The 12,572-nt window shown below is 42.4% G+C and overlaps 1 protein-coding gene across 1 annotated transcript in view; it reads left to right on the top strand.

The window, feature by feature from the left end:
- The window catches only part of ddx51 (DEAD (Asp-Glu-Ala-Asp) box polypeptide 51), a 55,943-nt gene extending 52,833 nt beyond the window's left edge, over positions 1 to 3,110 (top strand). Inside the window, exon 15 of the mRNA XM_072587068.1 lies at positions 539 to 3,110. Coding sequence (XP_072443169.1) covers positions 539 to 565 — 27 coding nt within the window. The 3' untranslated portion in view covers positions 566 to 3,110. The remainder of the gene's footprint in view (positions 1 to 538) is intronic.
- Positions 3,111 to 12,572: the final 9,462 nt, after the last annotated feature.

Below are 12,572 nucleotides of genomic sequence, written 5' to 3'. Positions count from 1 at the left end.
TCCTACATTCACAGACAGGACTGCAGAATCTCCTGTCTGTGCCCATTGTCAGGACAGTCCCCTAATCAATTATTCTATTAAATCTTGACAACCCCTCCTTAATGTAAGATTCATTCCTAGTGCCCAAGATCTGCCTGCCACTTGTATTTTATGCTGAGAAACTATCCCCTTCAACAATAACTATAGGAAATCCACAAGATAAGCTTGCAACTCAGGAGAAGCTGCCAGATCCAAGCTACTCTTGTTCCACCATTTTTTTTTGCTTTTAAAATAAACCTTCACAGAACTAAAATCTAATTTTCCTCCCTTTTGATTCCGAGTTCCCAAATAATATCAATATGTTGCAAACCTTTATCACATGAAGTTAACTGTTCACTTGCTTCTGTCGTCAAATACTGACAGGTCAACTGTGGATTATGAACTCCCTGGTAACCGTGCAAGGCATCAGTAGGAATTGGAATGATGTTAGTCCAGGGGCTTGTGATTCAGTTTTTTGATGACACTGTCAATGTTTACATTTCCAATATGTTCTCCACAGGATGAAAAGAGGAGGCAACGTCTGTGAAAGAAAGAAATGAGAAGATTGGAAATTATCTGGACAAAGAAAATGCACTGACCACTTAGGTTTATGAGGGAACCTAACTGGAAAACTTTGATATTGTTTTTAAACAAATATATTTATATAAAAATGTACATTTCAGGCAGTCAATGATCATAATGGACAGTTTGTATTCTGGGGTCAATGGACAGTGTGTGATGGTGTCACATTCATAACTGTACTGTAATAATTTATGGATGTTAGTGTAGATTGTAATGTTAATCTGGTGTAGATTTCCAAGTGAATTTTACAGCTGGTCTGTGAAACTGTCCAGAACCTTGACATGATATTGGTTATTGGCTAGCACTGAGCCAGAAACCTAAAAGCCACAGCGCCACATCTTTGAACGACATTACTTGAAATTCCTTCGCAGCCAGCATCAAGGAACTGGGACACAGATTCCGCACAAAGATTTGTTTCCTTATATGGGATTACTGTGATGCAGCAGTGTTTGTAGCCGGATCTACTATGGACTGTTCATGTTTTGTTTGAAGCTTACTAGAATGTTTTCCACTGCTGAATATCAATAAGAGATGTCAATAAGAAATTGTGCAGAAAGAAGGGAAGGGACTGGAAGAAAAACAATGACCTTCCTTAAACTATAAAAGGCATACTAACTTGAAAGTGACTGATCAAACTGCTGCCATCGCTGACAAGGAAAGCAAGGTTGATAATTGCACCAAAGGAGCTGCTCGAAATCTATTTCAAAGGAACTAAGTGCCTTACGGAACCCCACTTGGACAAATGTATACAGTCCCACTGGGAATGCTCATCATCCAAACCCATTCCTGTTCTTGGTTAACATGCACTGAAAGAACAAGTGTATGGTGGTAGTGGTCAAAAACGGGAATCTAAATCCGACTTCTAATCAATAGTGTTCATATCAATCCATGTACAATCAACCCAGATATAACTTTTTAAGAATAAAATATTTTCAAAGAAAGACTTTGAAGGCATTGAGAAGATAGTTGTCTATTACTTAATACAAAATTACTCCCTTCCAATACTTAACTTTTGTTTTAATTCTGTCCTACCTGCCTGGCACTGAATTTTAGATCAACCAGCCGCCATTGCTCCTCCCTACCCATATGCTTACATTCGTGTAGTGTCTTAATGTAGAAGGATATCCCGCATCAGACTCTGTCTTCAATGTCTTCCCAATTTTTAACTGTGCAGTCAGGCCAAGACTGATTACATACAGCTTGTTGAGGTCAGAGATAAACTTCTTATGTAGAATCCTAGAAATTTTATGGAACAGAAAGAGGTCACTCTGCCCATTGTCTATTCCTTTGAAAAAAAATTGAGCCATTCCATCTAAACCCACTTTGCAGCGTTTGTGTAGTAGTACTTCAGGCGCAAATCTGGCAGTTTATTCCCTGCTGTTATTAGATTGCTGAAAGGACCTCTCTAACTTCAGATAATGTTGATTTTGCTTTGTGCACTTCTTGTGTAGCTGTAACCTTGGATGCTTTGGTCTGTGTAAGTACTCTATTATCAGTATGTCCTTGTTGCTATGATGTGCCAATACTGCTTGCAAACAAAACTTTTCACTGTACTTTGATACATGTGAATAATATAAATCAAGAGTTGAGGCTTTCTGCCTCTCCTCCTCTTTCAAGCAGTGAGTTCCAAGACCAAGCAGACGCTATGACGACAGGTGAATGGACACAGTGCAACAATTGCCAGACAGATGTTCCCCCTCAGTCAGGGAACACTTCAGCAGTCAAGGACGTTCAGCCTTGGATTTTCAGGTGACCGTCCTCCAAGGCAGACTTCGGGATACGCAACAACGCAGAGCTGTAGCCAAGTCTGGTACCCATGAGGATGGCCTCAGCTGGGAGCTTGGGTTCATGTCACACTACAGGTGACTCTGTTGCACTATACACACTCGCAAACACAAACTCACTCACACAGACCCCCTCTCATACATATGTACCCACACTCACCCTCTCACAAGCATATACTCTGTCACACTTGTGCACACACACTCAAGACACACACAGACACAATCATGCATATACACACACACCCTCTCCCACACTCTCACTCACTCCCTCAAATACACACACACACATTTAACTCTATGGGGTGAATTTACATTTGGAGATACGTTCCATTTTGTACAAAAAGTGCACAATCTGTAGGCAGTCGGTCCATGTGACATTTTATAGCTTCATACTTTGCAAATAGAGCCAATCTGACTCAAGTTTGGGATACAGACTCGAACTTCACAACTTTAATGCATTGTCTGAGCTGAGATAGCATTTTTTAAAATATAAAACCTTAAGTTATCTCAGGAATGTGACTTGAAAGTAGTCTGGGATTTACATATTAATGAATCAAAACTTGCATCTCCATTCTAAGAGATTAAGACTGAAAGCAATCTGAGTTTATTCAATACATCACATCAGTTGGATGGCACTTTGACCTTTTTCTATAAATTCTGTGACCTATGATACTGCTCCACTAGCTACCTGACAAAACAGCAGTGTTCAAAAGCTAGCGCTTCCAAATAAACCTGTTGGACTATAACCTGGTGTTGTGTGATTTTTAACTGTGTCCACCCCAGTCCAACATCAGCATTGCCACATCTTTGTTTTACTACATTTGATCCCTTGTCCCTATTATTTAGTTCAAATTTCCTCAACCTCTCAAGTTAGGTAGTTTGCAAGCTCATCAATCACACTACAGTTCAGTTGTAGACATTCCCAATAATACAGCTTTTGCTTTCTCCAGTATTGGTACCAGTGTCCCATGAACCACTCAGTTGGCTTTTAGACATACATTCATCTCTCTAGTTTCGTGTATCCTCTTTCCAATTTGCAAGCAACTCAAGAAATAACCCAGAAATTATAACATTTGAGGTTCTACCTTTTAATTCAGCATCAACCTCCTTATACTCTGTAGAACCTGTCATTGGTATCGACATAGTCTAGAGTGACTGAATCCTCCACCCCCCCACTGAAAGTTCCCGTGCAGACACTGAGCAGGCTACAAGCAGCTAGACTGACTCTTTACTGTAGACAATGGTGTCAATTCCCCTCACTAATGTAGGAGGTTAGAAATGTAGTTTTTGCAGGCGGTAGTGGTTAAAGATGTTTTTGCAGATGGACGGTGGGGTGTTGTGGGGAAAGGGGGGGGGGAAGCATTACACAACGGTCGCAGGATTCTTGCAGTATACTTAAGGCTAAGATTTTAACGAATATAGAAGGTTTTTTGAAGAAATAGTTTTAAGCTAAGTGATCCGGACTGGGAGACATCTGGAAACAAGATGGGCAGACGCGGCGGGTTCGGTCGGGTAACTCTTGTGCACAAGACCCGGGTGAGGAAAGGTCTTAAAAGATATATCCGGGCGACTGGGGTAGTTGCTGCAGGTATTGCCGCAGGACAGGGTGAACTGAAACGACCAGGTAACTGTGCACAGACCAAGGTAAGAAAAAGACCTTTAAGTATTGCCTTGGTGGTCGGGGACGTACGAAAAGTACAGGGAATTGGCAAGATATAAAATAAAGCATATAACTGGCCAGATTAATCGGACGAGTAAGGTGTCTAGTCAGGTGTGGAAGAAGGTGACACCGGACCTCATTAAGATTAATTAAATTAGCAACAATGGGAAGCACGGGGAGTTGCCTGGGTAACGATCGATCTGCAAATAACGTTAAAGGGGAATATATTCCACCCAACAGTCCTTTGGGGAGAATGTTGGAAAATTGGGAACACAACTCCCGGACGTGGGGGAAAGATAAGGCTATAATGATAAACTATTGTTGTTTTGTCTGGACTCGAGAAAGCATTAAGGAGTCTGGTATTTTTTGGCCCAAATATGGGTCCGATGAGGATTGGTTGTGCCAAGATCTAAATATGTACGTCAATCGGAAAGAAACATAGTCAAAAAAGAGTCAGAATGTGCGGCTTGTTGGATAGGGAGTGCGGGGGTAAAATTATATCCCATGAAGGCAGAAGAATCAGGGAAAGAGCAAGAAAAGAATGAACAAGGGAAACCACAATGGGATCCCTTAACCTGTTTACCGCCCCCATACCCTCCTTCAGAGACATGTCTATCCCGTCTCTACAGCCAGCCCAAGGCCCCAGAACCAGAAGCAACTCCAGTAACTGAAAGAGAAACGGACTCTGAGCTAAAAGATGCAGAACCTACAGGGCCCAGAATCACTCGAGCTGTCACACATAAAGGAAGGGCAGAGATAATGGAAAATATAAAATTATGTCCCTTAAGAGAGGTCCCAATTGGGGCTGGTGAAATTGGATATGTAAACGCTCCCTTAGCTAGCAGTGAAGTTAGGGAGAAGGTTATGAGTTAAGAAGGAAATGAAAAGTCTGATAGAGGATCCGGTGGGACTGGCCGAACAGTTAGATTAATTCCTAGGACCCAACTTATATACCTGGGGAGAACTGATGGCAATTCTGGGAATCCTATTTTCAGGGGAAGAACAAGGTATGATCAGGAGAGCGGCCTTACGGGAATGGGAAAAGAGGCATCGGCCAGACAAAATGTAATCCGGCAGATCAGAAATTCCCGAATGCCGATCCTCACTGGGATAATAATAGAACACGTGATCACGTGATAGAGAATCAATGTGGGAATCGAAGGGAAATGGTAATATTGCGAATTAAAGAGGCGGCGCCTAGATCACAAAACTTTGTTAAGGCCTTTGAAGTACGACAAGAGAAGGATGAAACCCCTTCTGCATTTCTTCAAAGGCTCAAGGAGGCCACAAGAAAATATTCAGGAATGGATCCCGATAATCCGATAGCACAGGGACTCTTAAAGGCCCAGTTTGTAACTAAATCATGGCCGGACACAAAAGAAATGACAGAAATTAGATGGATGGAGTGAAAGACAGATGGAAGAGCTGTTATATGAGGCACAGAAAGTGTATGTGAAAAGGGAAGACAAGAAGGAGAAACAGAAAGACAAAATGATGGTGGCGGCAGGAGAAGAAATAACAAAAAGGAGAATGGGATCAGGGGATAACAGGAAGGGTGGGGGGGGACACGAAAGACAAAGGTTGGACACCCGGGAAAGGAGGCAACAGGTAGGATGTTACAATTGCAGAAAAGTGGGGCATTTTAAACGGGAATGCCCGGGATTAGCACGAGAAAGGGAAACCGTTTCCCTAATGACCTTCGATGAGGACTAGGGGAATCAGGGGTTCCTTCCTCCTGAGACCCACTGGGAACCCTCGATAAATCTAAAGGTGGGACCTGAAGAGGAGGAGGCAGAATTTTTGGTGGATATGGGAGCTGCACGGTCATCCCTAAGTTTTAGACCTACCAGTGTTAAATTGACTAACAAGAGTCTCAGGGTTTCCGGAGTAAAAGGCAAAGAATTCTTGGTGCCTATTTTTGAGCCAATCCTAATTAGAGGAAAAAGAATTCCAGGAAATAGGGGCCACTAAGACAACCGAAGGAAGATGGATCTTCCTGGATGGGAGGGAGTTATTAAGTAAACCAGTCATGAGAAACATCCTAACCACCTTGCACCAAGGCAGTCATTGGGACTCCCAGGTTATGTGTGACATAGTGTTAAGGAAATACGGATGTAAAGGGATATACACATTAGCCAAGCAGGTATGTGCAGGACACCCGACTTGCCGAAAGATTAATACGAAAGTAACGAGAGGGGGGCCAAGAGGTGGAAGAAATCCTGGGGTAAGACCTTTTCAAAGCATACAGGTAGACTACACAGAATTACCTCCAGTAGGGAAACAAAAGTACTTATTAGTCCTAATGGATCACCTAACTGGGTGGATGGAGGCATTTCCAATGTCCTCAGCCACCTCGAAGGGAGTAGTGAAAACTCTTTTCGAACATATAATTCCTCGATATGGAGTGGTGGAAAGTATAGATTCAGACCAAGGTAGCCATTTTACCTCTAAGGTCTTACAAGTAGTAATGGCGGGATTAGAGATCTCTTGGGAATTCCACACTCCTTGGCACCCACCTTCCTCTGGACGGTGGAACGAATGAATCAAACCTTAAAGAAGCAATTGTCTAAGCTAGTCCTAGAGACTCAATTACCATGGACAAAATGTTTACCAATCACATTGCTACGCATTAGGACTGCACCTAGGCGTGATATAGGCCTCTCTCCTTATGAGATGATGTTTGGATTACCTTTCTTAGGTGGAAGCGGGGAATTACCAACTGTAGAGTTCAATGATAAGTTTTTAAAGAACTATATTGTGGCGCTCGGCTCTTCTTTGTCTGTCCTTAGGAAGAAGGGTCTGTTGACCCAGACACCTCCACTTGAGTTCGCTGGACATCGGATACGACCGGGTGATTGGGTCCTGATAAAGACCTGGAAAGATACCAAACTACACCCAAGCTGGGAGGGACCATTCCTAACCCTCCTGACTACTGAAACAGCCATCCGAACTGCTGAAAAAGGGTGGAGTCATCACACTCGTGTTAAGGGCCCCGTGGACGCTCCTTCCCCTCCAACAGAGGGGCAAGCTTATCCTAAAAACAACCCTCTGAAAATCAAGCTGAGCAAAAAGAATGGACTGAGATAAGACACTATTAAGTATTAGTTAAAAAACTGTATCCCAAAACAATTGTAAGTGTTGCATGGACTCACTCCGCCCTGGCATACAAAGGGTTAGGGAGTAGACAGATAGGGTTGTGAGCTGAAATGAATGGTCAACTTTATATTGTCACGATAACATTGGCGCTAGCTGCCAAGGGGGTGTGGGAAAAATCATTTTACTGTTTTATGTCAGAATTATGCTAAACTAAAGGGGTATACCGACTGTTGGGTATGTGCGGAGATCTGGAATTCCTCTCACGGTAATACCACTTACCAAAAGAGAAGTGTACAATGTACAACAATTCAACGTGGGCTCAAACAATACAAAATGGAAATCCAACAGGGATAATTATAACTTTGCGGGGTGGTTCCCTCAACCAGCCCTGAAACCCCCGGGCACTATCAATGGCCTTAGAGTTTTCCCACTGAAAGGAGCCATAAATACCACTTGTTTCTGTAATCAGAATAATACCGCACTCTTCCAATTAGGAAATTCATCTTGTGTCCACACCAGCCAAGCTACTCCCACAACCATTCCCCAAGTATTGAATGGGATATATTGGGCGTGTGGCTTAAAGGCCTACCCATTTATCCCTAGCGAGAAGTATGTTTGGAGTGGCAGATGTAACGGGAATGGGTGCTGGGACCATCCAGTACAGACACTACCCCAAAACCAGAAAGGTTGGAGTGGCTGCTGCTACCTTGCTTCCATAATTCCGACTGTTAAAGAGAGCCCCAAAAATACCTTGGAATAAACAGGGAGGAAGGCGAGTAACCCGGAAAGTAACCGAAGGAGATTCCTCCTCTGGACTTTGATACCTATGTATGGGACCGCTCGAGCAGGAGCAGAAATACAAAAGTTAGCGGCTTCCCTGGAAGAGTTGGCCAACAATACTGCCGATGCGTTGGCGGAAACCCAATCCCAAGTAGCAGCCATAACGACCGAAATGATTGCCACTCGGCTAACGACCCTTCAGAACAGGATGGCTCTGGATTATATTCTGGCAGAGAAGGGTGGTACCTGTGCACTAATTGGAGAGGAATGTTGTATGTACATACCTGAGGTCTCCTCTAACATTACTGATATCTCCAAACACGTGCGAGACAAAATCGCCAAGATGAGGGAGGCCGATAATCGGTACCGGAACGAAAAAGGGATGGGAATGGGGGAATTGAGGATTGACTGGTTGGGGAAGGTGGTTAGTAAATCTGGCTATCTATGGATTATTGATATTAGTGGGTCTGGTGGTAGGGTTCAATGTCCTAAAATGGGTAATGAGCCAACTGATGACATTCCTTGGGGAGGGAACCCAAATACATCATCAGATGCTTTTACAATCAGCAGGTGATATGCACCAAAGGGAAAGTCAAAGGATCTTCCTAGAGTTCGAGAGATGAAAAATACAAATGTAAAATGATACCGTGTATAAGATTGTGAACCTCATCACCAAAAGGCGTAATAGGGCAGAACATAAGAAAATGAATTAAAGGAGACTTAATAAGTGCAGAAACAACAGTTAGAGAAAGAGAAAAAGGGGGAAATTGTGGGACGTTAGAAATGTAGTTTTCTGCAGGTGGTGGTGGTTAGAGATGTTTTTGCAGATGGGCGGTGGGGTGTTGTGGGGGAGGGGGGTGGACATTACACAAACGGTCGCGGGATTCTTGCAGCATACTTAAGGCTAAGATTTTAACAAATATAGAAGGTTTTTAAGTAAATAGTTTTAAGCTAAGAAATAACTTTAAAGTGTTACAGCTGACCACAAAAGAAGCAGTAGGGGCATTTTGCAATAAGCTTATGGTATGATAAGGGGAACTGGATAAAATAACAGGAAGGCTGTAATGAACAAGAACAAGGACAGCAGGATAGCCAGGTAAGGAAAATTAGAGAAAAACAAGTGAGGTAATCGATTTATGATAGGATGAGACTAGACTAATGGGAAAAAGGGAGGTGTGATTCCGCAACTTGCAAACTGAATAAGAATGCTAACATGCTTTGTAGTGCACACTTGCTTGCCTGTTGGCTCACACGAGTATCCATTCTTGCAAGACCGTACAGAATAAAATGTTCTCGTTTCCAAGGCTTTGTCTCAGACTGAATTGTGAGTGAGTTTTGTTTCTCACACTAATAATATCCCTTATTGCTCCCAGTAGATTCCTTGATGCTCTCCCTACATGATTGGCTTCCTGTTCCACAGTGTCACGGTCTGTTAGCTCATCCACTCTGAGCCCCTACTCTCATCTAAACAAGCTGAAAGTACCACAAACCTATTTTACAATTGCAGAGGCTGATACACTTGCACTCTGGGGGTCCCCTTAGTGACTCCAGTCACATCTTCCTGTTCCTCACCACAGACCAAATCAGAAGACCTTGTGGTAAGTAGTGTGGCTGTCTCCTGGTTTAATTAATTAGAATTAAAGCATCCAGGAAACTCCCCCACCTGCATTCCTGATTCTTCAGTGTTAATGTTTAAGCCTCCAGTCATAAACTCTGAACTGAAGTTGCTCAAACTTTGAACATTGCCCTGGTTCACTATTGCACTCAGGTGCACCCACATGCTGTAATCTTGACACCTTATCTGTGCTGCTGTTCTTTTGTTTTTCAAAGGTGAGATCGATACTGTGAAACAGGCAAGTACTGATTTGTCAGCGTGCTGATTGGTAGAGGCATTGCCGCGGAGACTGCACCAGTTAATGATTAGATTAGATTACTTACAGTGTGGAAACAGGCCCTTCGGCCCAACAAGTCCACACCGCCCCGCCGAAGCACAACCCACCCATACCCCTACGTCTACCCCTTACCTACATTACGGACAATTTAGGATGGCCAATTCACCTGACCTGCACATCTTTGGACTGTGGGAGGAAACCGGAGCACCCAGAGGAAACCCACGCAAACACGGGGAGAATGTGCAAACTCCACACAGTCAGTCGCCTGAGGCGGGAATTGAACCTGGGTCTCTGGTGCTGTGAGGCAGCAGTACTAACCACTGTGCCACCGTGCCGCCCATATGTGCTGCTGTTCTTAATGAGTTTCAGTTAATTATTTAATAATATAATTCACTTATTAGGTTGTTGCCAACGAGGGGAGAGGCCATTGGTGCTCGGAAATGAGCCGGGGCAGGTATCAGATCTTGTGGTGGGAGAGCATTTTGGTGATAGTGATCACAACTGCCTCACATTCTACATAGCTATGGAGAAGGAGAGGATTAGGCAAAATGGGAGGATTTTTTAAAATATAGATATTTTTATTAGAAATTTAACATTTTTACAAGTTTACAAAAATAAACAAAACTCTCAAGTACAAACATTGATATACAATTATATGAATAAACAATTATTCATATAATTCAAGAAGGGCTGCCATATTTTATAAAATAATTCGGTCTTTCGGTGCACCATATTTGTAAGGAAGTCAAGGGGAATACATTCCATAATTAATCTGTGCCAATTTGAAAGTCCAGGGGGACCCTCAGCCACCCAGTTTACCAAAATATTTTTCCTTGCACAGAAAGAGAGAATAGAAAATAGTCTCTTCCCATACATGTTCAGGGAGGGAAAGTTCGAAAAGCCCAAAAGGAGAGACACAGGGTCCACTTTAATTTCCATTCCTAAAATTTCTGTCAGGGTACTTGCTACTTTAGTCCAGTATCTACAGATCTTATGACAGATCCATAAGCAGTGTACAAGAGTGCCCACCTCTATTTTACATTTGGGACACATTGGAGATGCTCCTGCCTTAAATTTTCCCAGGGAGCATTGGTTGGGAGAGGATACGATGGACCTTTGGAAAGAAAGTGACACCCCCTGGGAACAAGGGGGAAATTCTCCATTTCAATATGTTTTTTTAAATTTAGAAATAGTTTTTTATTATACTGTTGTGAGTGTATTAGAGAGCCTTTAATTTTGTAAATTTTATATGGTCTATGCTCGGGATGTTCTGGATAGGGTTTCCCCTCCCGAGGGGTCTTGGATTTGCCCGGATGATTATGGTTGATCAGTCGGTTAAGTGGTGCACCTGGAATATCAAGGGGAGTAATTTGCCAGTCAAAAGGAAGAAAATATTATCAAATCTTAAGAAAGAAAGAGTTGATATAGCTCTCCTACAGGAGACACACCTGTCAGATAAAGAACACTTGAAATTACGACAGGGTGGATTTGATCAGGCTTTTTTTACTTCTTTTAGCTCAAAAAGTAGGGGAGTTGTTATTCTTGTTCGGAAGAATTTCCCTTTCAAAATCCTAAATCAGATAAAAGACGAATTGGGACGATATATTCTGATTAAAGCCCTAATAAATGGATAGGAATATAGGATTTTAAATTTGTACTGCCCCCCCCCCCGGTACACCCCTTTAAATTTATAACAGAAGCCTTCTCAAAATTGATGGCTCTTGGTGCCCGTCATACAATTATAGGGGGAGACTTTAATTGTATTATGGATCCGGAAATAGATAGGGTTCCCAACAGTACTGCAGGAGTATCTCCCAGATCTAGACAATTGGTGGATCTGAACAAAGAATTAGGGTTAGTAGGTGTATGGAGATGTCGTCATCCACAGGGCAGAGATTTTTCTTTTTACTCCAATCCACATAAATGTCATACCAGAATTGATATGTTTTTTGGCCCCTCAATTTTTTAAAATTCCATATCATCCTGTAAAATAGGGAGTATAGTAATTTCCGACTATGCTGCTGTATATATGGAAACCAAGGCGAGGAATAATGGGACATCCCCTCGGCATTGGCGTATGGACCCCTTCCTAATGAAAGATAATAAATGTGTAAAGTACTTTTCTCAAGAATTTAAAACTTTTTTAGAAATTAATTCAGGTACGGCTAGCCACCCATCAATGATGTGGGAGACCATCAAAGCTTATGCGTGAGGTTTGATCATCTCCTACTCAGCGACCCAGAAAAAATTAAAGGGAGAACAACAGCGTCTGCTCGAAGCTCACTTAAAAGCAGCTGAAACAGCATACACTGATAGACCTTCTATTATTAAATTGCAAAGGATTACGGCCCTTAGGACAGCTCTAAACACTACGCTTACCCAAACGGCTAAGAAGGAAATATTATTTGCAAAACAAAGGTTATATGAATTTGGCGACAAACCGGGTAGATACTTAGCATTTCTTGCAAAGAAAATAAAGGCCCCTCAAACTATCACATCTATCAAGGAAAGTGCGGGTATTTTGACTCATGATCATAAAAGGATTAATGCGATCTTTAGAAAATTTTATTCTGATTTATATAAATCGCAGGATTGCACAGACAGGACTAGGAGGATGCAATCATTTTTTTAAAAATTTGACCTTTCCGGGCCTAACTCCGGAACAGGTATCGGTCTTAAATGCTCCCCTAACAATCCAAGAAATATTTGACGCAATCAGGCAACTTCAGAGCGGTAAGGCACCGGGCCCAGATGGCTTTC

This window comes from Chiloscyllium punctatum, chromosome 17, assembly GCF_047496795.1.
Source record: "Chiloscyllium punctatum isolate Juve2018m chromosome 17, sChiPun1.3, whole genome shotgun sequence".
NCBI lineage: Eukaryota > Metazoa > Chordata > Chondrichthyes > Orectolobiformes > Hemiscylliidae > Chiloscyllium > Chiloscyllium punctatum.
This window is presented reverse-complemented; position numbering and strand designations above follow the sequence as displayed.